The sequence below is a fragment of the Petaurus breviceps genome, unplaced genomic scaffold, assembly GCF_028583685.1.
Source record: "Petaurus breviceps papuanus isolate PSGF00001 unplaced genomic scaffold, PetGlider_PUasm1.0 37, whole genome shotgun sequence".
Lineage (NCBI taxonomy): Eukaryota > Metazoa > Chordata > Mammalia > Diprotodontia > Petauridae > Petaurus > Petaurus breviceps.
Genome location: NW_027186296.1, coordinates 28994639 through 29018598, shown reverse-complemented (window position 1 = coordinate 29018598; position 23960 = coordinate 28994639). Strand labels below are relative to the sequence as shown.

At 36.5% G+C, this 23960-nt stretch overlaps 1 protein-coding gene and 1 pseudogene across 5 annotated transcripts in view; one reads left to right on the top strand and one right to left on the bottom strand.

Moving 5' to 3' along the window:
• Nucleotides 1-23960, bottom strand: part of MINDY2 (MINDY lysine 48 deubiquitinase 2) — a 122555-nt gene that overhangs the window by 32071 nt on the left and 66524 nt on the right. For all 5 annotated transcript variants that reach the window (XM_069098153.1, XM_069098154.1, XM_069098156.1 and 2 more), the window contains exons 5-6: nt 20194-20296; nt 2714-2856 (exon numbers count right to left, since the gene is read on the bottom strand). In XM_069098153.1, the coding sequence (XP_068954254.1) occupies nt 2714-2856; nt 20194-20296 (246 nt within the window). The remainder of the gene's footprint in view (nt 1-2713; nt 2857-20193; nt 20297-23960) is intronic.
• LOC138168707 (RELT-like protein 1 pseudogene) lies at nt 15149-20184 on the top strand (annotated as a pseudogene).

Below are 23960 nucleotides of genomic sequence, written 5' to 3'. Positions count from 1 at the left end.
AGACCATAGGGCATTTTGTATAAAACAAGTAGTATATGTGGAGTATGATAACTTCATGAAGCTCCTGGTCAGGGTGTCTAAAGGATAAACCTAAGATACTCATATTATGGGCCTAATGGTTCCTGGTAATATTGTGTTGCTCTGTGTTCTCAGTCTCTTGTTAGCACTAGAATTTCTGTTACATTTCTCTTTAGAAAGGGACAAGTTCAACCTAAACATGAATGCTATACAGTCATGGCCCTGTGACAATGTTATCCATCCTATGATTCCATGCAGGTTAACAAAAGTTGGGGTGACACAGGAAGCATTATAGCTGACATGGATGTGAGCAAGTCCATCACTCCACAGATTCCTTGGAGGCCAATGAAAGCAGGACAACACGAGGTATTATACAAGTAATAGGGATTTGGAAAAATCAAGAGAATGGAGCCCAATGGCACACAATGCCATCTGTGTGAAGATATAATTCACATCCATTTGTATAGTCTCCTAATACAACCAATCCATCCTTGCTCTTTGCCTAAGTTCAATGCCTTGTCTATATCTTAGCGCAAAACTTTTAGCCCAACTGTTGTACCTTAGACTTGTTCTTCTCTTGGAACTTGTTGTGAATTTCAGATTTTGATCCTGCTTCCTTCTCTAATACTACCTCCAGCCTCTGGCCCTACTCACCTAATCAATCTTTCTACCTGATTCTTGATACCAGTAAATTGCGCTGTGTTCTAAGCTTCTATCTAAACTAGAATTCCACTGTTAATCTTCTCTCTGGAGCAGGGGAAAGTTTAAAGGATGCTATTCAATCAAATCAAAGAGAGATCCAGACAACAGAGACTAGGGGATAAGTGCTAATTATGGTAAGGGGATGACCAAACAACTAGGAAATAGGGGAACAAGGTAGAGGTTTAGAGAATGATGCATCAATTATAAGGAACCAGCCAAGAGCCTATGAATAAATAAGTCAAGGGTCTAGGAACAAGGAAGTCAAAGCAGAAAAAGCAAACTAAAGGCAACTTAATTTCAGTGGCCAAGGTAGGCAAGAATCTAGACTCAAAAATTTCAGGTAAAGTAATACACTAACATCAATATGATAATAATTGAATGAGTTTAATTTGAAAGGAGGTGGTCTTTTCTCTGGATTTATAACACTTCTACTGGAAAGCAGAGGCTCTTTAAATCACATTATCCATACATGAAGAAAATAGTGCAATGGATAGAGTACTAGACTTGTAGCTAGGAAGACCTTAGCTCAAATCCTGCCTCAGGTACTGAACTGTAGGACACTAAAAAATAAATCTTAGTCTCTCTGTTTCAGTTTCCTAATCTGTAAAAATGGGGTTAATAGCACCTACCTCACAGAGTAATTGGGAAGATCCATTGTAATAACATATGTAAAACACTTTGCAAATCATAAACTACTATACAAATGCTATTGTTATTTTTATTATTATTGCTATTAATTTCAGCTAGCTAGAGTATAAGTAATATGATAGGTATATGAACTAAATATGGTTATTAGGAGCTTTCATTTTCTTCTATAAAGTAACCACATACAAAGAAATAGAAGATATGGCCCCTTCCTCTGAGGCATTTACAATCTATTTGGAAAGATGAAGTATGTAGTACATACACTAAGATAATCATTGCCATGTGGCAAACAAATATAGTGGACAATAAATGCCTAAGGAATTCACAGGAAGGAAGAAATCACTTCTAGCTGAGGTTGTGAGGAAATGCTCCAAAGAGAAGTTGGAATTAAGCCATGCTTTAAAAGATGAGTATGACTTAAACAGGCAGGAAAAGTTTTTGGAAGGCATTCCAGAGAGGGAGATGAGCCTAGGAAGCAGGGAACAGTGTGTTAAAAGTACAGAATAGGAAAGTACAAGATGTTGGATAAAAAGTAGAGAAGTTTGCACAAAATAGTTTCTGCAAGACAATGTGAAATAGAACTAAAAATTGGTTGGAGGTAGACTGTTAAGAATCATGAATGACAGGCCAAGGAACTGAATTTTATTCCTTAGGCATTAGAGAACAAACAAGTAAAGGTTTTTAAATGTGAAAAAAACGAGATGAAGGTAAAATTTTGGGAAGATTAATCTAGTGGTAGAACAAAGCATGGCTTGGAAAGGGAGCAAAATAAAGGTAAGGAGGTTGATTATATTGTAATGGTCAAGATATTAAATTATAAATGTTCAAACTAGACTGGTGGCAGAAAAGAAAGGAATAGATATATCAAAGAGACATTGTAAAGGAAGAATCAACAGAATTTGGTAAAGACTATAAAATGACTATAACGATGATTTCAAGTGATATTATCAATCATTTAGCAGCATACACTACCATAAACAAAAGAAAATACTCATCTGCCTTTCTCTTGGCATTCTTTTAGTATTCAAAAAGAAATAACTATCATTAGCTTTCTCCTTAGCTGTCTAGCTCTTTAGGAAATAGTGAAATATTTCTTATTTAAGTGATAAATCTATTTAACTATTATGAATTTTAATTTAGCTTTAAAAATCCACTTATTTTTAATAATCATTTAAACTAGTTGCCCATACTACTTTAGAAAAGTATTTAGTAATTACCAATATAGTTATGATGGCTAAGGGATTTCTGCTAAAAGTTAAAATCGCTAAGTAAATCATATAAGGCATCTTTTAAATCAAGCAAATTTAATTGAGGAAAACACAACAAAATAGCTATTTCTATATCATACCTTGTATTTGGTCATGGTGCTAAAATGATTGTTCCGAAAGAATACACAAAGTTCTCCTTCCTGAACTGCTGACGTAAGTTCACATAATCCATGATATGTCAGTTGAGTGGCTGTGTTATTTAGAAACTGCTCAGCTACAAAGCCTATGGAACCAATGCATAAGATTAGATAGAAGAATAATCTCAAGATTCATGTAATTTTAAAAAAATTTTATTTACATTCTTCCAGAAATGGATCAAATGAAGTAATGGTTCTTCTTTAGACTGATCTGTGGATACAATGGAAGGAGGAAGCGTTGCCTTCTCCTGCTGTGGGGATCCCTATCTCTACAGACCCATTCCTATTAAAAAGAATACATGTATGGATAAATACATACACACATTTGTGTATAAATTACCCAATGGAAAAACCTAGAAATCATCTGCTATCTAAAACAGGCATAAATGTCAGAAGCTCTTATTGGAGATCACTGGTAGCCTTAGCATGACTTTGGTGTTTAACAAACTTTTGCAGGTTTTGAAATGTTCTATATGTCCCAAGAGAACATCGCCAGCAAAACTGTCTGAGTAGAAGCATAAAAATTCAAGCAGGAGACTTGAGAATAATTGTATTCCATGACATTTCTTATTCTGATCCCTCAGGAGATATATTACACATTGTATAGGCTTGTCTTCTTGGGAAATAAGACACATTAAATGGCTTTCATTTTTGAAGTAGATAAAAAAAATAGCAAATACCCTTACAAGATTTTATTTTGACTAGTCAGTAATTTTTCAAAAATTCAATTAAAAGGCAATGAATTTTTGGTTTTAATTATAGAACAGTGATTCTTCTGGAGTCTGTGAATATATTTTTTAAAAACAGTTTGATCTGTATCTTAATATAATTGGTTCCCTTTGTAATCCTGTGCATTTTACTTTATGCATTCAAAGACCTCATTCTGAGAAGGGGTCTATAGACTTCACTAGACTACTAAAGGACCCTCTGATACAAAAAAGGCTAAGAACTCCTGATACAGAAGTATGAAGAGAAAGGAACTGCCCCTAGAAGTTTTTTTTAACATGATAGGAATTAAGGATGTTGCTGGGGCAGATGGCACATTTGTGACTAGGGATGAGGAGGTAGCAGTATAGCAGAAAGAATAGAAAATGTATGTCCTTAGGATGCCAGATACCTGGGTATCTGAGCAAAGGGAAGAGGGATACAAAAAGACTAAAGGGGGAAATAAGTTAAGAAGCTAGGTAGCATAAATTATTTTTCTCAATTTCTTTTTTAATTAAACTTTTTTCCCCTTATCAAGCATTTTTTTCTTCACATAACCCTCTCCCCACAGTGAAAACAAATAAAAAAAATCCCAAGTAACAAATAAACCTAGCTTCAATTTCTTTTCTTAAGTGAAAGGGCAAGTGGTTGTCAATAAAACTTTACATCTATTCAAGGACTGCTATGAGTACTGATGTTCTAATTGTGGGGATGAGTGAGGGTGGCAGTAACAGAGAGGGACAATTTAACTAGGAAAGAATGAAAAGGAACTGAGAGTTCACAAACTAGAAATATACATATATGTATATTAATGTGAACATAAAAAGTCCTTTATTCCATTAAAGGTCAATTGTTTTCTCTACAAGGTTAAGGAAAATACACAAGTACTGCCTTACTACATCGAAAGCTCAGTTGAAATTATGTAACTTAAATTTGCAGCGGATGGAATCAGCACAGTTTTGTGCTTTTCTTAGACTCTGGTCAGCAACACTGATCAGGAGCAAATGAGGAGGGTGGGAACGATCCAGGTTTGGGCTTTTTTTAACATATGACTGGTTGGCAACAGGACAATTGGACAAGGGAAAGTAAAACATATATGTATACATGCATGTATATACAGATATATAAAAATTGTGGGTTGCACTTATGATTCCATGATAAAGAGAACTGCCTCTATTTCAATTCATATAGAAACTCATCTCAGAAATATAGTCTTGGCAAGCTGCTTATTGGCATAAGCTCAAGGGCACAAAGTTAGCAAGCATTAGAGGTAGAAAGTGAATTTGGGTCTTCTTGACTCCAAAGCCAGCTCTCTATCTGCTACCTACAATGCCTCTCAAACCTAGATCTTTTCTCCAGGGCTGCCTCATATCCACTAAGCCATGGTCCTTGTTCTTTCCCTCCACCCCTCATTCTTTCCCAGGCTATTACCGCTGCACCAGCTATATTTTTGTCCTTGCCCTGTCTCAATCATTTGGTGAATCATTTCACCTCTATGTTATATACTATACTCTAAAATCTTTTACCTTACCCTTATCCTGTTGCTAATTTTACCAAATCTCAATTCTGAATTATTATCATTGTTTTACTCCTTCACTCCTAGTCATCTGCTGCTGCTGAGTTGGGAAAAAAACCCAAAACACCAAACTGCTGACTGGGTCCACTAGATAATCTCAACTGTAGTAAGGCAAGCCTTTTTATAGTTCCCTAATCAATTAGCTATCTCACCATAGGTATGAGACAAACCCTTTTGGCCCTTCTCAAATCTTCCATTATATACTTTCCTCTCTCAGAAAAGAACTGTACTTTATACCTCACTAAAAGAAATGTGAAATCAGTCATTAAGAGTTCCCTCTTCTCCACTCTTGCTCATCTTAGGTCAATTAGACATCTACCCCATCATATCCTCTGTTGTCCCCGTCTTTGACAAAGATCCTACCTCTTCACTGCATCCTCAATCTCTTCCACTCATTCTCTCCTGGCCAAGGCAAATCCTTCTATATGTACTCTGTCTCATTTCTTCCTGTTTTCTCTAGAAGATTGCCTCTATCACCATTCCTACTATACTATTCAACCATGCTCATGACTGAGCAAATTTGGTGAATCCACCCCAAATGTTCACCTGGACTATTTGTTCCTGACCTGTGGTAAAGCATACTGAGGTAGTAATGGTCTGGTCGGTCATAGTCAGATACACTGTAACTTGACTCTAGCATAGGGATGTCATTTTGGTCCTCTTTGAGAAGGGACAACATTTACCAACCAACCAGTTTCTTTTTTGCTTTTTATGAACATACAAATGTTTCCACTATCTTTAAAGAACCCCAGCTTTATCTGGCCACCTTCACTAGCTACTGTCCAATATTTCTCCTCTTAGTCTCTGCTAAACTCCTGTTCAGAGAATGCTGTCTTTATTAGATGCCTCAACTTCCTCTCTTCTCACTTGCTTCTCTGCATTCTGGTTTCTAATCGCATGATTCAACTTAAATTATCCTCTCCAAAGTTACCAGTGATCTCTTTAACTGCGAAATCTAAAGGCCTTTCTAAGTCTTCTTCATTTTTGACCTCTTTGTAACATGTGATACTATCTATCAATTACCCTCTTCTCCCGGATACTCTTCTACATAGGTTTTCATGACACTGCTCTAGCTTGGTTCTCCTTCTTAGTCTCCTTTACTGGATCTTCCTCCAGATCACCTCCACTAACCGTAGGAATCTCCAAAGGTTCTATTCTGGGCCCTTTCCTCTTCTTCCATTAGACCAGGGGTCTACACATCCCCAAGAGATAGATTTTAGGGGTCTATGAAATTGGAGGGATCATCTTCATTTTCACTAGTGTCTAAGTGAAATTTCGTGTTTCCTTCAACTATGAATTAAAAATTAAAAACAAAATATTATTCTGAGAAGGGGCTAATGACAGAAAAGATTAAGAGCTCTGGTTCTATACTATCCTGTTTGGTGATCTCATCAGCTCCCATGGGTTCACTTATCACTTTTATACAGATGATTCTCAGATCTATATACTCAGTCTCAGTCGATCTTCTAAACCAGAGTTCTGCATTTTGGATATCTTGAATGGTATGTTACATAAGTATCTTAAATTCAACATGTCTAAAACGGAATTCATTATTTTCCCCATGCCCTTTACACTCTCAAACTTTCCTCTTACAGTCTCCCATTACTACCACTATGGGTTTTCTTGTTTTCCTCCTTATCCCTGAGTCTCTCAATCACTTGTAATTAAGTGTTAAACTGTCTCCAGTTCGCTCCTATTCTCTCATTCCCATCCCTCTTTCAACTCCTGTCCCACCCATGTCCCATTCTAACCTTGCTTACTTTTTCTACTGTGCCTTTGGCCTCTTTTGCTCATACATTGTCTATCTATTATTAGCCCTCACTGGAACCTGGCTTTCTTTTCCAGCACTGGATGTACCTTCTCCCACACCCTGACACACTAGTCCTAGAGGAGAAATCAAAATGCTTGTTGCTCCCCACTGCTATTTCCAGACTTTATCTTCTTCACTCAAAAACCTCAATCAAAATTCCCTCCCCTCCCCCAATCCAAACAAGGATACCTGTAATTTAACAACCTATAGGTCATTCTCAAGAAATTCAGTACTTGACTTACCATTTTCCTCTCCTCCTAAATGCCTGTTATTTTAGGGGATTTGAATATTATAATAATACCAATAATAATAATAATGATAAGGATAGCTACTATTTATAGAGTGCCTATTATGGGATCAGGCACTATGCTAAACATTTTACATTTTTTAATTACCTCATTTGATCCTCACAACAACCCTGGGAGGTAGATGCTATTATTATCCCAATTTAATAGATGAGGAAACTGAGGCAAACAAAAGTTAAATTATTTGCCCAGGGTCAGTAAGTGTTTGAGGCCACATCTGAATTCAGGCCTTCTGGACTCCAGGTTCAGTACTCTATCCACGTGGTCACCAAGTTCCTTCAAAGTCCCTAAGCTCCCAATTCCTTAGCCTCCTTAAATCCTATGACCTATTCTTTTCATCTGCTTTAGCAACATACAGAGATGGTCACATTAGACATATTACTTATACATGTTCCACTTCCCTAATTAAAAACTGACATTCTCCATCTGACCATAATTTCTATTATTCTACTTTTTCCTATGTCTCACCCTTCTTAAACCACCTTTTCACCCTCATTCAGACCTCTAATCCTTCCATTTGTTGGTACCTTTTTAGATCATTAATTCCACTCTGACTTCACTTTCCTCAACCCAATAGTTAGTCATTTCAATTCTATGCTGCCTTTTGTTCTAGAATCCGTTGCCCAAGTAGTGAATCTCCTGAAAACTACAATAAACCAACAATGTTCAATGATTCCAAGAAATAGCAAGAAATATTAGAACAAAAATCAAAAGACTGGGAAGAGAGAAGAAGATGTAACATTTGAAGTTAAAAAAAAAACTGACCTGGAATACAGGTCAAAGAGACATAAATTATTCATCACTGGATTCCCTGAATACTATGTTTTTTTTAAAAAGCCTATACACTAGATTTCAAGAAACCATAAAACAAAATCTGCCCTATTAGGACAATGTAAAGATAAAAAGAATTCAATGATCACCTCCCTGTGAGAAGTCCCAGGAATGTCATATTCCAAATCCAGATCTTCCATATCAAAGAAAAAGTAATGCAAGCATCCAGAAAGAAACAGTTCAAGTACCAAGGAGATAGTAAGGCTCATTCCCAAAGGGAAAAAGACATAGGCAGGAGTGTGCTGGCAAATGTTTAACAACTGGCTCTCTAGGGAAAAAAATTATGCATGGCAAGTTTTTAAGTTTAATCTGCATTATTAACACAGTCTTCATCATTTTCTTAATTTAAACAACCAACAAAGCAATAAAATAAGCTTTGATTTGTACTACTGCCAATATCTGAGGTTTAAATGCTTTCACTGAAAATTTAATAACCAGCTCTCACAAGCTGGTTCCAGCTGGCTCTAGCACACTCTTGGATACAGGTTTATAACCAAGAATAATTTAAACTGTGAAGCTGAATATATTCCTACGGGGGGGGGGGGGCGGGGAGAGAAGGACTTTTAATAGAACAGAGGACTTTCAAGCATTTCTAAAAAATCCCAAAGCTCTGTAAGAACTTTGAAATACTAACACAAGAGTTCGGAGGAACCTAAAAAGTTAAAGTTATTTGAGCAAGTAGAAGCAGACATTTGATGATGTAGTATCAACATTCTAATAGGCAAAAGAAACAAGAATTCCTTTAGAACCTTAATGTCTTCAAAGAGTATTGAGGGAATTAATAAAAATGGGGGTGGGAGGTGGGGAAGAGGTAAGATTGGTTATATTCTAAAGGTTTTAAGAGGGTAAAAAGAGCAGACAGTAAAAGGAAGAGGTATTCACTAGGGCAGATGAATTGAAGAAGGAAGTAGAACTTGCTTTTTCTCATGATTGGGATAAAAAGAGTACTTAAAAATAGAGGAGCTGGGGAGAAAAAAACCTTGTTTCATCAGAAATGAACAAAGAGTTGGAAACATATAAACAATATAGTTATAGTGTAGAAATACAACAAACTCAAAAGGAAAACAAGTAAAAAAGGTAGGGGGAAGGAGATAACGAATTAACAGCAGGAAAAGAATAATCATAAGCATAACAAAATTCCTTATCCTGAATAGGTGATCATAAGAGGAGGGGGAGAGAAAAGAATCAGACTCTAATGGGGTGGCTTATATTGCCTCCTAGTCAATCCTAGAATGTTACTGTGGTTGTGTAATGGAATATTCTCTCATAAATAATGACAAAAGATAATTTCGGGGAATCTTGGATAGTATGAACTGATGTAGAAAATGAGAAAGGAACAATAAGATATAGCTGGACTTCAAAAGGAAGAATGTGGTAGTATGCTAAATGGTACAAGAAAACAGACAGGTTTTCTGGGAAATGTGAGGGAAAACAAAAGAATTAAATACTACCTCAATCTAGTGTTCAGGGACAAAAGTGAAGGAATGTTAATTGACATGTAGCAAGTATAATATGCCCAGATGAGCTTCTCTCTAGCACATTATAAACTACTGAATTATACCAGTAAACTTGAGGTAAATAGCTTTTGGCCAGGGGGGCAAAAAATCAATTACATACTTGTGCTTTCTTTTTAAAAGTAGCCACTTGAAAATTATTTTTGGAACTGACAATTTTCATGTATAGTTATCTTTTTTTTTTTTTTTAAAGCAATTGGGGTTAAGTAACTTGCTCAAGGTTACACGGCCAGTTATTTCTGGGTGTGGTGCTAAGTATCTGAGCCCGGATTCGATCCCAGGTCATCCCGACTCTGGGGCCAGTGCTCTTACTCACTGTGCTACCTGGCTGCCCCCATGTATAGTTATCTTAAAGCTATGGGGAAGCTAGGTAGCAACAGTGGAAGAATGCGGCACTTGGGACCAGGAAGACTTAAGTTCAAATCCCACCTCAGATTCTTATTAGCTATGTGACATGTAGCAAGTCTCAGCTCCAGGCTCCTCATTTGTTAAAAGGGGATAATAATAGCACCTACTTTACAGGGTTGTTGGGAGGACCAAAGGAGAAACATGCATAAAGCACTTTTTAATTTTTTATAAAGCACTTTTAAAAACTTAGAGTAGCTGCTCTCAAAGTATAGTCTGGGGAGATCCTAGGGGTCCTACAGGTCATAACTATTTTTGGTAAGAATATTAAGTTACTTAAACTTCTAATAGGGTAAGTATCAATAGATATTGTCCACATAAACAAAAGCTCTTTGGGAGAATCCTCTTTAGATTTAGAAAACTAATTAAACATGGTTTTTGGTCTGGAATGGTCTTAGAGAACTGCCTAGGGCAGTGAAAATTTAGGTGACTTGCTCAGGGTCACAGGGGCAGTATGTGAAACTTGAACTCAGGTTTTCCTAACTCCAAGAACCATACCACAGTGCCTCTTAATTCAACCACATATATTACATGAAAACTGCATTTATGGATGTCCTCACCCTAGGTTTCTCATTCTCCAGCTTCTAATGTCAACATAGCAGCTCCACTGTAGCTACTCAGGTTCTAAGAGAACTAAAGTTAGAGCAATACTGTCAAAATGCTGCCAGTTGTTCCTTTAGAGTCTACATTTAGAATAAACTAGGTAGAAGCAGTAGGTGGTGGTCAACAGAGCTTAGCCTTTGGATTATGTGGTTATTGGTGCATCTGGTTCCCTCCTTGCTTCAGTTACTACTCCCTAAAAATGTTGCTTGCAAGTTTTTCTGATAATGGTCTCATTTTCAAGAGAAGAACTGAGCCATTTTTTCATAGGTATGTGAAAAAAATGCTCCAAAATCACCAATAATTAGAGAAATGCAAATGAACTCTGCAACTAACTAATGCAAAATAACCTGAGGTTCTACCTCATACCCACCAGATTAGAAAAACAAAACCCACAAATAATGGAGGGGCTATGGGGAATCACCACTGTTGATGGAATCATGAACTAATCCAGTCATTCTAAGGAAGCAATTTTGAACTATACCCCAAAAGTTACTAAACTATACATACACTCTGAACCTAGTGATACCATTGTGAGGCTAATACCCCAAAGAGATTAAAGGAAGAGGAAAAGGACCCATATGTGCACAAATATTTATAACAGTTTTGTGTGTGCATCAAGAAAGAACTGGAAATGAAGAGAGTAACCATCAACTGGGGGAATGGTTGAAAAAATTATGGTGTATGAGTGTAATGGAATACAATTGTGCATTAAGAAATGATGAAGGGAACAGTGTCAGAGAAATCTGTGAAGGCAAGTGAACTGAGGCAGAGTGAGGTTAAGCAGAATTAGAACAATTTATACACAATAATAACATTGTAAAGACAAACTCTGAAAGACAGAAGAACTATGAAAATCCAATGACCAACCACAATTGCAGAGATGTACTCAGGATATAGACTGAAACATGTACATACATACAAACATACATATATACACATATATATTAGATATGACCAGTGGATGAATCAGATTTGCTTGAATATGTATATTTATTATGAGGGTTTTCTTTTTCACTCTGGAGAAGGGCGAGAATAGAAGGGAGAGAACTTTTTGTTAATTAGAAAAAATTTAATTAAAAAAATGCTTTTTGGAGAAAGATACTTTGATATTGATTCACTAAGTTTTCACTAAAAAATTGCTCACAAATATCACTTTCAATCACTTCCTTTGACAGTCTTCTTTTGACTTTGCTATATCTAAAATTACTTTTGTTGGTTTGCCTCTATAGTTTTATAACAGAAGTCATTGTGAAGGAAGAATATGTTATTTGAACTTTCTTCTTACATCCAGGTTTCAGGAAAATATCTGTAGTATTTAGTACTAATATACTATGGCATGAGAAATACTTTATTTGAAGAATAGGATGTTCTAATCAATAGATCTACTGTTTAACTGAAAGAAAACCCATTTTTCTTCAGCCCTTGTTGCAGAAGAACTTTTCTAAAATGTATAGTTTCCTGATTCAATGAGCAGAGTATATTGAACATGAAGTGTTTCAGGATCACTAATATGGAAATAATCAGTATACATTACTGAGTTTATTATAGAATGCAAAGATCAAGGAAAATCTGTTCTGATAAACATTAAAAAATGTTTTTGCCTTTCTGACTGTTTCTATCAAGCTTTAAAAATTAATTTGTTTCTCTCACAAAAATGAAATTCATCTTTAAAAATTTCATCTAACTGATGATTCTAGCTAGTCCAGGTTTTACTCTATTTGATATACTCCATTTCCTTGGGGAAAGGGGGGTAGGGGGACACACTTGATTCTCCAGGCTTACTCTACTATGCCACAGAAAACTCTTTTTTTTTTTTTAAAGCAATCGGGGTTAAGTAACTTGCTCAAGGTTACACGGCCAGTTATTTCTGGGTGTGGTGCTGAGTGTCTGAGCCTGGGATTCGATCTCCAGGTCGTCCCAACACTGGAGCCGGTGCTCTTACTCGCTGAGCCACCTGGCCGCCCCTAAGCAATTGGGGTTAAGCAACTTGCTCAAGGTTACATGGCCAGGTGTTTCTGGGTGGGTGCTAAGTGTCTGAGCCTGGGATTCGATCTCCAGGTCTTCTCAACACTGGAGCCGGTGCTCTTACTCGCTGTACTACCTGGCTGCCCCTCACAGAAAACTCTTGACATTATTGAAGTTCACTCCACACATGAACTTCTCACCTTATAAGTACCCTATGCCCCATGGTCTCTTCTTATGATTGGCTGGTTCCTCCCAGAATTTTCATGGATGCCCAGTCAACCATATCTTCATTCCTCTCCATTCTGCACTCTTGGTTCTCTGGACTTTTTTTCTTAAACCATGCCTACACATGAATACCTTCACCTCTTTTTCCCCTTTTAAATTTCCTTTTATGTGTTGTTCTAAGGTGCTCCCCAATTAGAAAGCAAGATCCTTGAGGTCAGAGTCTTGTTTATATTTGTATTCCCAGCATTTATTACAGTGCCTATCCTAGAGCTTAATAAATACTTGTTGAACTCCCTTGGATCCTTGTAATATGGTCCTCTTTCATGTGCACAGGAACAAAGAACCAGAGTCAGAAGGGACATTAGAAACTATCTTATAGATGAGGATACTGAAGTGATTTTTCCATTCTGGTTGCTATTATCTACAGACCTCTTCTTCCTTCCTCAATGAAATCGAGACCTAACTCTCAATTTTTTTCTCCTCCCCAACCATGCCCTCATATGTTGGGACTTATATATTTAATTGTCCCTCAAATACCATAACCACTTAGTTCCTCAACTTGACTCACTTCCCATGACTTACACCTTCATTTAACACCAGCCACACAGCTTTCATCCTGTCATCATTCACAAATACACCACCTCCACATTCACGTAATCTTGAAATCCCCTTGTCTGACCATAATCTATTGGTTTTCTACCTCTTTTTCTGCCTTCCCTGACTTAACCCTACTCTTTGTCCATATAGTGACCAATCCCTCAACCCCTCAGTTCTCTCCCAGTCCATCTCCCATGCACTTGCTACTTGTTCTACCTTTCCCTACAGTGACCCCTTGAGGAACCAGTTCAGTTCCATACTGTCCGCTTCTTGAGCTCTTAGCCCTCTTACCATTTTGCTAATTACGCCCAGTCAAGCCTCAACCTTGGATCATTTCAACCACTCTTTGCTTTTACATCTACATATGTGCTGCCAAACGAAGATGGAGAAAAATCACACAACTAAGTGGGTCCAGTATAAATTTCTTTTATATTTCTTTTACATAACTTCAACTGGGCAGGGCCCTGCTGCTGCTAGGCAATCTTCCTATATCTTTATTTTTTAATCAATTCTCTATTCTACTCTCCACAACTGCTCTTCTTTTTCTTCTTCTCCTCTTTCATTGCCCCAATCATAAGTTTTTCTTTGCTTCTCTCCTTTTAATGTCCTTTTCATGCTCCACTCTCTGGATGGTGGAGTTTGTAGTCTTACGAATGAATATTCCCTCACCTATCCTATCCTCTTCCCTTCTCCCTGATCCCACTTATTTTCTTGTTGTTTCATAAATTTCTGTACCAAGCCTATGTGCGTGTGTGTGTGTGTGTGTGTTTTCAACCTTGCTTTGTGTGGTTCATATAAAAGTGAGGTCCATGCGATGCTTGTTCCTTTTATTCCTTCTAATATGCTTAATATTCAACTCATTAACCTTTCTTTTATGAGAAAGTATGTTCCCTCTCCTTCCTTCTACTTTCTTCCCAATGTATTCTGCTTTTCTTCCCATTTCCTTTTCTTATGACTATCAAAACAGAATAAAACCACTCTTTGGCCTTCTCCTTATCTTCTTTAATATAACTTTCTCAATGATTCTTAAAGGGTTTTGTTTATAATCCCCCTAATATAATGTAAACAATCTATCATCATATAGTCACTTTGAACTGATCAAATATATGTACCTTCTAATATTTCTCTTGATTATTGTATTTGTATTTCAAAGTTTTCTACTGAGTTCTGGCATTTCATTGAGAATGCTCAAAAGTCTATTTCATTAAAGATCTATTTTTCCCCCGAAGGATTATACTCAGTTTTGTCAAAAAGGTTATTCATGGTTGTAAGCCTTTATTTTTTACCATTTGGAGTAGCATACTCCACCTTCTCTCCATGCTCTCCTTCAGAGTGGCAGCTGTCTTGTGTGATCCTGTGACTCCATGATATCTGAATGATTTCTTTTTCACTACTTGTATTTATTCTTTGACCTATAAGTCCTTGATTATGGCTATTTTCATTTTGGGTTCTTTTCAAGAGGTACCCAGTGGATTTATTTTGTCCTCTGGTTCTCTGGGCTTTTTTGGGAGGGTCATGATTTTCTGTAGTCCAATGATCCTAAGATTTCTTGCTTCATGGAGTCATTGCTTTTTTTTTTGGTCTATATTAATTTTCAGGATGATCAATTTTTGGGTAAGGTATTTACTACCTTCTATCCTAAGGTATGATTTTTATTTATCTTGCTTTTCTTCCCTAGCTGTCATTTCTTTTAAAATTATGACATAAAAAAATTACATTGTATCTGTGTCATTGACAGTTTTGGAATCGTAGTGACTGGGAACCTGGCTCCTTGAGGCAGGAGTATGAAGGGGAAAGACTGATGGCTTCCCCTGGGACTTGCCACAATCCTGACACTGGGGAAACCTTGATGGTTAGCAGCTCTCTCCTGCCTTAGAGGTGGGATCTGCTCTGGCTTCATCCAGTGGAAGAACGGTTCCATTTCCTATGAACACTGCTGGGAATGGACACCCAGAATATGTTGCCACTACACTAGTACCAGTTTTCTTCATCATGGAACTTTTTGGAGTCTTTACCTTCCATTTGCTTAAGAAGAAGGGCTATCAGTGTACAATAGAAGCTAAACAAGATATTGAGGAAAAAGTTGAAAAGACAGAATTGAATGGCAGTAAATACAAGAATAGTGATATTGTTGAACATATTGTCCATTATATCATGAAAAATGAAGCAAATGATAATGTTTTAAAGGCCATGATGGTAGATAGTAGCATCTGTGATCCTGAAAGCTTTGACCTCTAGCACTCCAGACAGCTCTTCAGTGAGTCCTAGTTCCTTGTCACCAGGAGGTACTCCACAAAAGCATGTGTGGCTACCAACTATATACTGTTTGAGGGGCAGTAGAAAGATATGTATGCCGGCAATGCAGACATGAATGCCATCATAAAAGCAGTGCATAAAACCAAGCTATGAATCTAAAGAAGGAAGAAGTTGGCACCAAGAGAAGTGCCTGTTTTGACAGATTTAGAGTTAAAAAAGTGGAACAAGACCAACGCCAAGGAATGAAGTCTGATGTCTGATGTCTGTGAGTGGTATAGAAAGTGTCAATGGCAAGGTGGGAAAAGGGAAAGAAGTAGCACAGGAAAGGAGATGGAGTTTTATTTGAATAAGTTTTAAAGAGAATGAAAACTTAGGCAATGAGCAAAGCCAATTAACTGCTTAGGAAAATATTTTCTTATGTCTTTTGTACCATTTCTACTATGAGCGTTTAAGACTCTAAAATGGAACACTGTTGTTATTCTATATGCCAAGCTCCATGCATCAGTTCTTTAATTGGTTTTATCTCTTATGCCTCATGAAAGAGTACTAAATTTGAGAATGTCAAGATTTAGTAGTATTTTAACTTAAAAGTCTTCTCCTTGGCCCTTGTGTAAATAATGCAGATTTTTTTCTCATTTCAAAAATGTGTATATATAGTTAGAATATTAATGAATAGTTTGAGATTGTGCTTTTTTCCTTCTGTGTATTTTCTTGTTAACCCCATCCTGTTTTTTCTTTTATTTTTTTGTTTGTGGGGAGAACTGGCAGTAAGCATGATCAATTTCATGGTTACTGAAATAACAAGCATTTATAACAGCATGCCTCTCCCTCACCTTCATCATAATCACATTTCATCCCTAGACTACTAATGGCTTCCTTTCAGGGGCGACTTAAAATTATGTTAACAATCCCATTTTATAATTAAAAAATGACTTCAAGTCCATCAAATGCTAGTTTTGACAGTCAAAGGCCTAAATAAGCACCTCTAGTATAGGACAAGGGACTGTAACTTCTTCTAGGCCTTTTTCATGGTGTATCTGAAGGCCGTTAGGTGTTGATGAGCATTCAAATGATGCTATTTTAATTATTAAGCCTTCCAAGTGTGGTCTCCCCTCCCAAATCTTTTTTTTTTTTTTAAAGAGGTCATTCTTTGCCTCATTTTTTATTAAGCCTTAAGCACTGAATAGGCATTGCCTCAGTCAGACTGAGACCTGTTAAAGACCTTAGCTTGAAAAGGCTAATCCTGGGCCATCTCCAGTTGTGCTGATTCATATATGGCTGAGGATAAAGTGAGGCTGGTAACTTTGCACAGCTCTCCCTCACTTAAATCCAATTCCCCTGCACATCATGGTATCACCTCCCTGATGTCATGGTCCTCTTTGAGAATGAAGGAAAAACAGCAATAGTAGGCAAGAGCACAATCTGGGAGAAGTGGTGATGGAATAAGCTAGATAAAATCTGTCATTATTTTGGGTTTTGTTTTTTAGGCTATTTCCAACCTAAAATTTCTGTCACTCTCTTTAAAATAATTTAAAAAGAAGAAACAAACCTACCAACAGCTTCCCAAAAGAACATCCCTATGTCAATATGCTTTTAAGTATTAGTATAAATATGATCTTTCTCTTTTCTAAATCTACCAATAAAGATTTAACCATACTTTCAGATAATTGGTAGATTTAATTTTGCTTTACCTTTTTTCTTCCTCTTTGTATTTCAAGGCAGCATGGTACAATAGAGAGCTAGCCTTGGACTCAGAAAGACCTGGGTTCAAATCTCACTTCTTACATAAATAGGCTGTGTTATCTAAAGCAAGTTGCTTAATCTCTCTGGGCTCCCAGCAACTCTCTTAAGACTATAAATTTCAGAAAAGGTGCAGATCTGCATTGGTAGAGGGAATTTCCTCATTGGAAGTTCTCTATTTCAATGAAATCTTAGGTCTAGTTCAAAATCTGTCAATTTTCCAATTTTCCAATTCTTAAAGATAAGTCTGCATGTGGGCGGGTATATGTTGGATATATAAGTGAAGATGATGTAACTGTGAAATTAAACCTCCCTGAGTTACAGAAAATTATGATAAAGAGTTGTGATATGAGTATATTGATAAAAAATGATAAAGAGTTGTGTATGAGTATATTTTTTATTAGGTCAAGATTTAAAAGACTTAGTTTTGTTAAGTTAAAAGGCATCACTAATTATTAATGCTTTAAAAAGTACATTCCAATATGGAGAGAAGTCAAAATATAAGGTATTTCAAAAAATTTAATAATTTTATTCAGGCCAGACCACTTTTTAGTAATATAGTGGAAGAAGAAAATACACTGACATCAAAAATTATATTTAAATGAAAAGCACATTTTAAAAGTATTTTCTAAAACTTAAGCAGTTTTGATTTGGTTATCTTGCAGTCATGCTAAAAGTCATGCACTCCATATATCAATCATGTAAATATATTTGTTGGTTTCTAGTATCTAATGATAATTCTTAAGTGTTTCCAAAGCAACGAATGTTTTCAAGAGCTTATATTTCCCCTCTTCCTTTGGAGTGGGAGGAATTTCCAACACAAGTGTATGTAATGATACTACTGTTATACTGTGTAAAATTTGTAAAGGTTATTTTTCATCATTTTCATCGATTTGTGTGTCAAATATATTTTTAACTGTATGGTTTGTACCTTAAGACTTTTGTACTACCAAAGTAGAGTTGAAAATAAAAGGAAAATTAAATAAAGTTACACTGTATCTTGTTTCATTTCTTTTGGATACTTTTATAGTCCTTGTTTTTCTTTTCTCTCTATTTCCTTGGATTAGTGGTGGCGTTACTCTTTTCTTCTGGGTTTATATCTTAGGCTTCTCCCAATCCACAGAATTTCTTCATATGCTTAGAATTTCTTTTTACTTTTATCTACAGCCTCAGTTTGTACATTGGAGCTTTGCTCCTTACCATACTTATGGGAAGGTGGGGACAAATCCTGCATTTTTGGTTCTGGATATGGTACATAAGACTAGGTCCCATCTACTGCAGGAATTTCTGATTTTTGGTTGAGTTTTCTAGTGGTTCAACTTAAGTCTGGTCTTGGTTCCTTCTCTTTCTTCTTTACAGTTCTGAACTCATAGGTGGCTTTGTCCCTTGCTGTGATTCTGATGGGATTCAACTAGATGTTGGCCATCTTGACTGCAGACCTCAAGAGCTTTGCTTTCCAGGTGCTGCTCTGGCCTTTTCTCCTGCTGTGGTTCCTGTTATGGCTTGGCATGTGCTGCCTAGGTTTAGGTGCTCAGCTTCTTTCACTCTCTGGCTCTATCTCCAACTGTGAATGGGGGGATTGGGGGGAATTACTGCTTGAGCGCTGGTCTGGCTTTTCCTCCCATTCTGGATCTGAGTGGCTTGCATGCTTTGCATTTTACCTATCTTGCTCTGCCTCTGCTTAGAGATTCCAGGGTTCTGACAATATTTTTGGTGGAGTCCTGGAATAGATCAAGTTCTCTTTGGTTTTATCATCCCCGCTCCCCCCCCCATTCCCCCCACTCCCTCACCCTCCTTGTCATGGTTTCTTCTGGTGCATTTAAAAAACTTTACTAGGGCATTAATAGAGAATCTGGGCTCTTCTAAGTTCTAACACGCTACCATTTTCTCAAAATTTCCATTGTTTAGCTTTTAAAGTCCTTTAAAACCTAACCTCAATCTGTTTCCAGAATTACTGTACATTATGCCTCCTCCCATATTATGCAATTCAATCAAACCGGTTCCTTTGTTCCTCACACAGGACACCATCTCCTGCCTCAGTACCTTTAGAACAGGATATATTGCCTCCTTATTTAAACCTCAAGAAAAAAAATATCAGTCTTCTTTCCAGAAGTAACTCAAGAAATATCTTCTGCAGGAAGTCTTTTGTGATCCCTTCAACTGCTAGTTTGTGCCTCTTTCAAATTAGCTCCTTTTTTTTTTTTTTTGCTTTTTGGAGCAGGGAGGGCAGGGCAATTGGGGTTAAGTGACTTGCCTAATGTCACATGGCTAGTTTTGTCTTAAGTGTCCGAGGCCTTATTTGAACTCTGGTCCTCCTGACTCCACGACCAGTGCTCTATTTACTGTGCCACTTAGCCACCCCAAATTAGCTCCTTTTTAGTTACTTTATATTTATTCTCTGCATATTTATATCTATATTGTCTCCTTGATTAGAATGTAAACTTGCAAGTAGTAATTGTGTCATTCATTATATTTGCATCCTCAGTACCCAGCATAGTACCTAGCACATATCAGGTAATTAATATCAACTGATTAATACCAATTGTTAATACTTACTGATTGATACAAGTTGTACTGGTGTCTGTCAACAATTACTAAGTACAGAGCAGTTCAAAATAATTAAAAACCAATTTGAATAACCTCTAGAGAATAGGAACATACTGATGTTAGTTTCTCAATAAGTTATGCAAGAAAAGAGGTCTATAAACTTTAAAGCATTATATGAATCTCAACAATTAGAAAATTTACTCCTTAAATTTCTATAAGCATCTTTAAGTATATTTATAAGAAGTCTTATTATTAAATATTTGCTGAAATAATATAATAAATGTAAAAGACTAGATGGCATGGCAAATTATGTTTTAAAAATAAGAGTAATAGCACTCACCCACCTTCACTAACCAGCTCACTGTTGTCTGATTGCTTACAGGAAATTATCTTCTCCACCAACTGGTTGTAGCTGCAATTACCAACTGCTTTCACAATGTCAGTAATCTGCAAGACAAATAACTAATTCATTTATCTAGTAGGAGACGAGAGGGAAAACAATTCCCTCTAATATTGTCAGACCATATAAAAACTCAAGTTAATTTTGTATCAATAATAATAAAGTTTAACTAGTGACAAGAAAAATACTAAAGTAAGTATCAAGTATCTTTTGACATTTCCTTTCTAACTCACTATAAATATATTCTTCATCTCTATGTGAAATGTCTAGGTTATACAAAATCTTCAAAAATATAAAAAAATTATATACCTATATATCAACTTGCTAATTAAGTCTAGAATAAAGTTTCAATATAATTTTTATTTATCAGAAAAACCTTAGATTCAAGGAAAGGTTTGCCTAAAGGCAATATTAAGTTTTAGGCCGGACCTAGTTTTTCTAACTAAAAGTAAAAAACTGAGTAAACATTTCATTTTAAATTCAATTCAGTACCTTATACTCTTTACAGATTTAATAGTTATTCTCCTTCATGACACTCTATGAGCCAAACCAGACTACTAGGTGCTGTCCAAACTTTACATTCCCTATCTTGTTCCTATGCCTTTGGACAAACTGTCCCTAAATGCCTTGCACAGCTTCCCTCCTTACTTCTGCTTCTCCAAATCCTTAGGTTTCTTTCAAGGCTCAGCTGAGATACTGATTCCCTTTCCAAACCTTTCTGAATCTCTTAGCTGATAGTGGGCCTTTCATTCATCAAATTATTTTGAATTTCTTTAACCATGTAATCTTGAATTGGTAGAGCAAAAAGTAAGCTTGAGGGCAATGACTGTTTGGTTGCTATACCACCACCAATACCTAGCACATAAATATGTACTTAGGTTTTTGACAAACTGAAGTAAATAAGCATGACCTTAAAATTTTTTTTAAACTGATTCCTTCTTAAATATATTGGTAATTTCCAAATATCTTCTCTTCCCCTCCCCAGTCCCCCAGGAATTTAACCTTTATTTGCCACAATGAAAACTGTTAAGCAATTATGACTGACAAAGTAACTGTGTATCTCTCTAAAGAGAAGGGGAAGCATGTTTCATCACCAGTTGTCCACGGTTAGTACTAGTGTTCTTTTCTTTCATATAATTGCTGTCATTGTACATATTATTCTCCTGGATCTGCTTATTGTACTTAGCATCATTTCATATAGGTCTTGCCATGGTTTTCTGAATTCTTCATATTCAGCTTTCTTATAGTGCAATAATATTTCATTACATTGTTTCCAATGATTTTGTTTCAAGTTTTTTTTGTTTTTGCTAACACAAAGAATATGGCTAAAAATATTGTTATATACGAAACCTCCCCACCCCTTTCTGTCACTAACCTCCGTGGGAATATAACCCAGTAGTAGGATTGCTGGGTCAAAAGGCATGAACAGTTTAAAGACTTTTACCCTCAATAATTAGAAACTTTTCCTTAACTGGAATAACTGAAAACCACACCAGTATATTAGTGATGCCTCTCTTCCCACAAAAAAAGTAAATCGGTCCCTGAAACTTCAATTTTTCTTGTTTCTTTTGTCATCTAAAAAAACCAATTATGAAACATCTGAGTTGTTTTCATTTTTATTTCCCTTTATTATTAGTGATTTTTCATATGCTTATTGAAAGGTTAATGGAATACGATGATCTCCCTGCCCATTAATAGGCCTATGTGACCTGCGTCAAGCTCTGGCCCAGTTCACAGCTGTGATACAGCCTGAGTCACATGAAGCTTGAGTCACATGGAACCCAGTGTGCAGAAGGAGCTTGCCCAATCAGGCATAGAGTGAAACTGAAATAGAACAGGTAATACGGCAGAACAGAAGGCAGGAGGAACTTGCCAAGGGGAACTTGCTTGTGGGGAAGCCAGACAATAAGAATGCTTAGGATGTTAGCGCTCCCTGGATTACTGATAGGATGGTATCCTAACAGTGATGTTCCAAATAAATATTATGGCTCTGCCTTTGAGGAAGAGAGTTTATTATATTTTGTGAATCTACCCTGGAAATACATATGCAATGCGTATCACATTGGCATTACACTTACTGATCATTTGTATTTATTTTTTATTGTATCAAACATTAAAGTGCTGAAAGTCACCCTTCAGAAAACACATCTGGCTTAACCAAAGACATTTGCTTTGACTTTTTTTCCCTTCCAATAAGCATGGGGACAAGGAGAGGCAATTCCTATAAAACACGATTCAAGCTAAACAATATATTCTGTGTTAGTTATATTTTGATAACTCATTGTGGCACTGAGAAGACTGTTCTTGAAGGTTATGCTAGTAATGTATGAGTTCTGTAGGATCTACATAGGCTTCAACTATAGTTAACAAGAGACTGTTTTCTGTCAAGCATCAGCATACCTAAAGACAGATTCATTCATTACCAAGGTTTCCTTGGAACTCATATCTCATCAGTACCCTTTACCCAGTCTGACCAGAGTGTGAAGAGGCCCTTTCAGAATCTTCATTTAAGGAGGGTGCCCAGGACAGTCACCTCTTCATTCTACTCACTATTATCTTCCGGACTTCTCCATCATGTCCCTGGGCCAGATATCTTCTCTTCTCCCACATCCTTTCAACCTCCTTTTATGTGTTATCTTCCCCAATTAGACTCTAAGCTCTTTGAGGGCAAGAACTGTCTTTCTTTTTTAATACATGTATTCCTAGAACTTAATACGGTACCTGGCTCATAGTAGGTGCTCAATAATTATTTATTTACTAAAAGATGAACTCTTTGATCCTGAAAATGCATGAAACAAAGAAAAACACAAAATGTCTATCAGATCTCTGGGGCTGCCCTGCATGATGGTGGCAGACTGACACAAGAGAGACCTCAGAGAATACTAAGAATCACAGATTAATAAAGATGAACTTAATTGTTGCTACTATACCAATCAACACATATTTACTGAATATATGCTATGTGCTAGACCCTACAGGATGCAAAGATACAAATGAAACAACCTTTGAACTCGAGGAGCTTATGTTCTATTGCAGGGTGGAGTGGTACAGTGTCAACATATGTGTTATGCAAAATAAATACAAGGTAATGTATGTGGGGGTATAGTTAGGGGACTAATAACTGTGAAAAATAAGGAAAGTCTTTGAATAGAAGGTGGCTTAAGATGAGTTTTGAAGGAAATGAGATTTTAAGCAGCAGAAGTGAGGAAGGAATGCAATCCAATACGAGAGAGTCAACAGAAAGTCATGAAGACAGACCTCTAAATATAAGATCCTTGGACAACAACTAGAGCCAACAAACTTCTAGGGAAATGAATTATACCCATACATATACTCTTATTATAAAGATGCTTTAAGGGAGGTATAGCTACATGGAATGATAGTTAACAGGTTTTCCTAAGAGAGATACACAAAATAACTTAATTCATTATTCACCCAAAGGTAACCAAAAAAATAATTTCATGTAACACTGTTATCTTGACCCTCAGGGCTCAAGAAGAAAATAAGCACCACTTCACCACTGTGAGGATAATTGCATGTTATATGCTACTATCTGTTACAAGATATTCTATGAAGATCTTGATAAAATTTTTTTAGTTTAAGTCAAGATATAAGTTAATAGCCATTTTAATGCAAATCTGGAAATAGAGGAAGAGAGTTCACACACACACACACACACACACACACACACACACACACACACACACACAC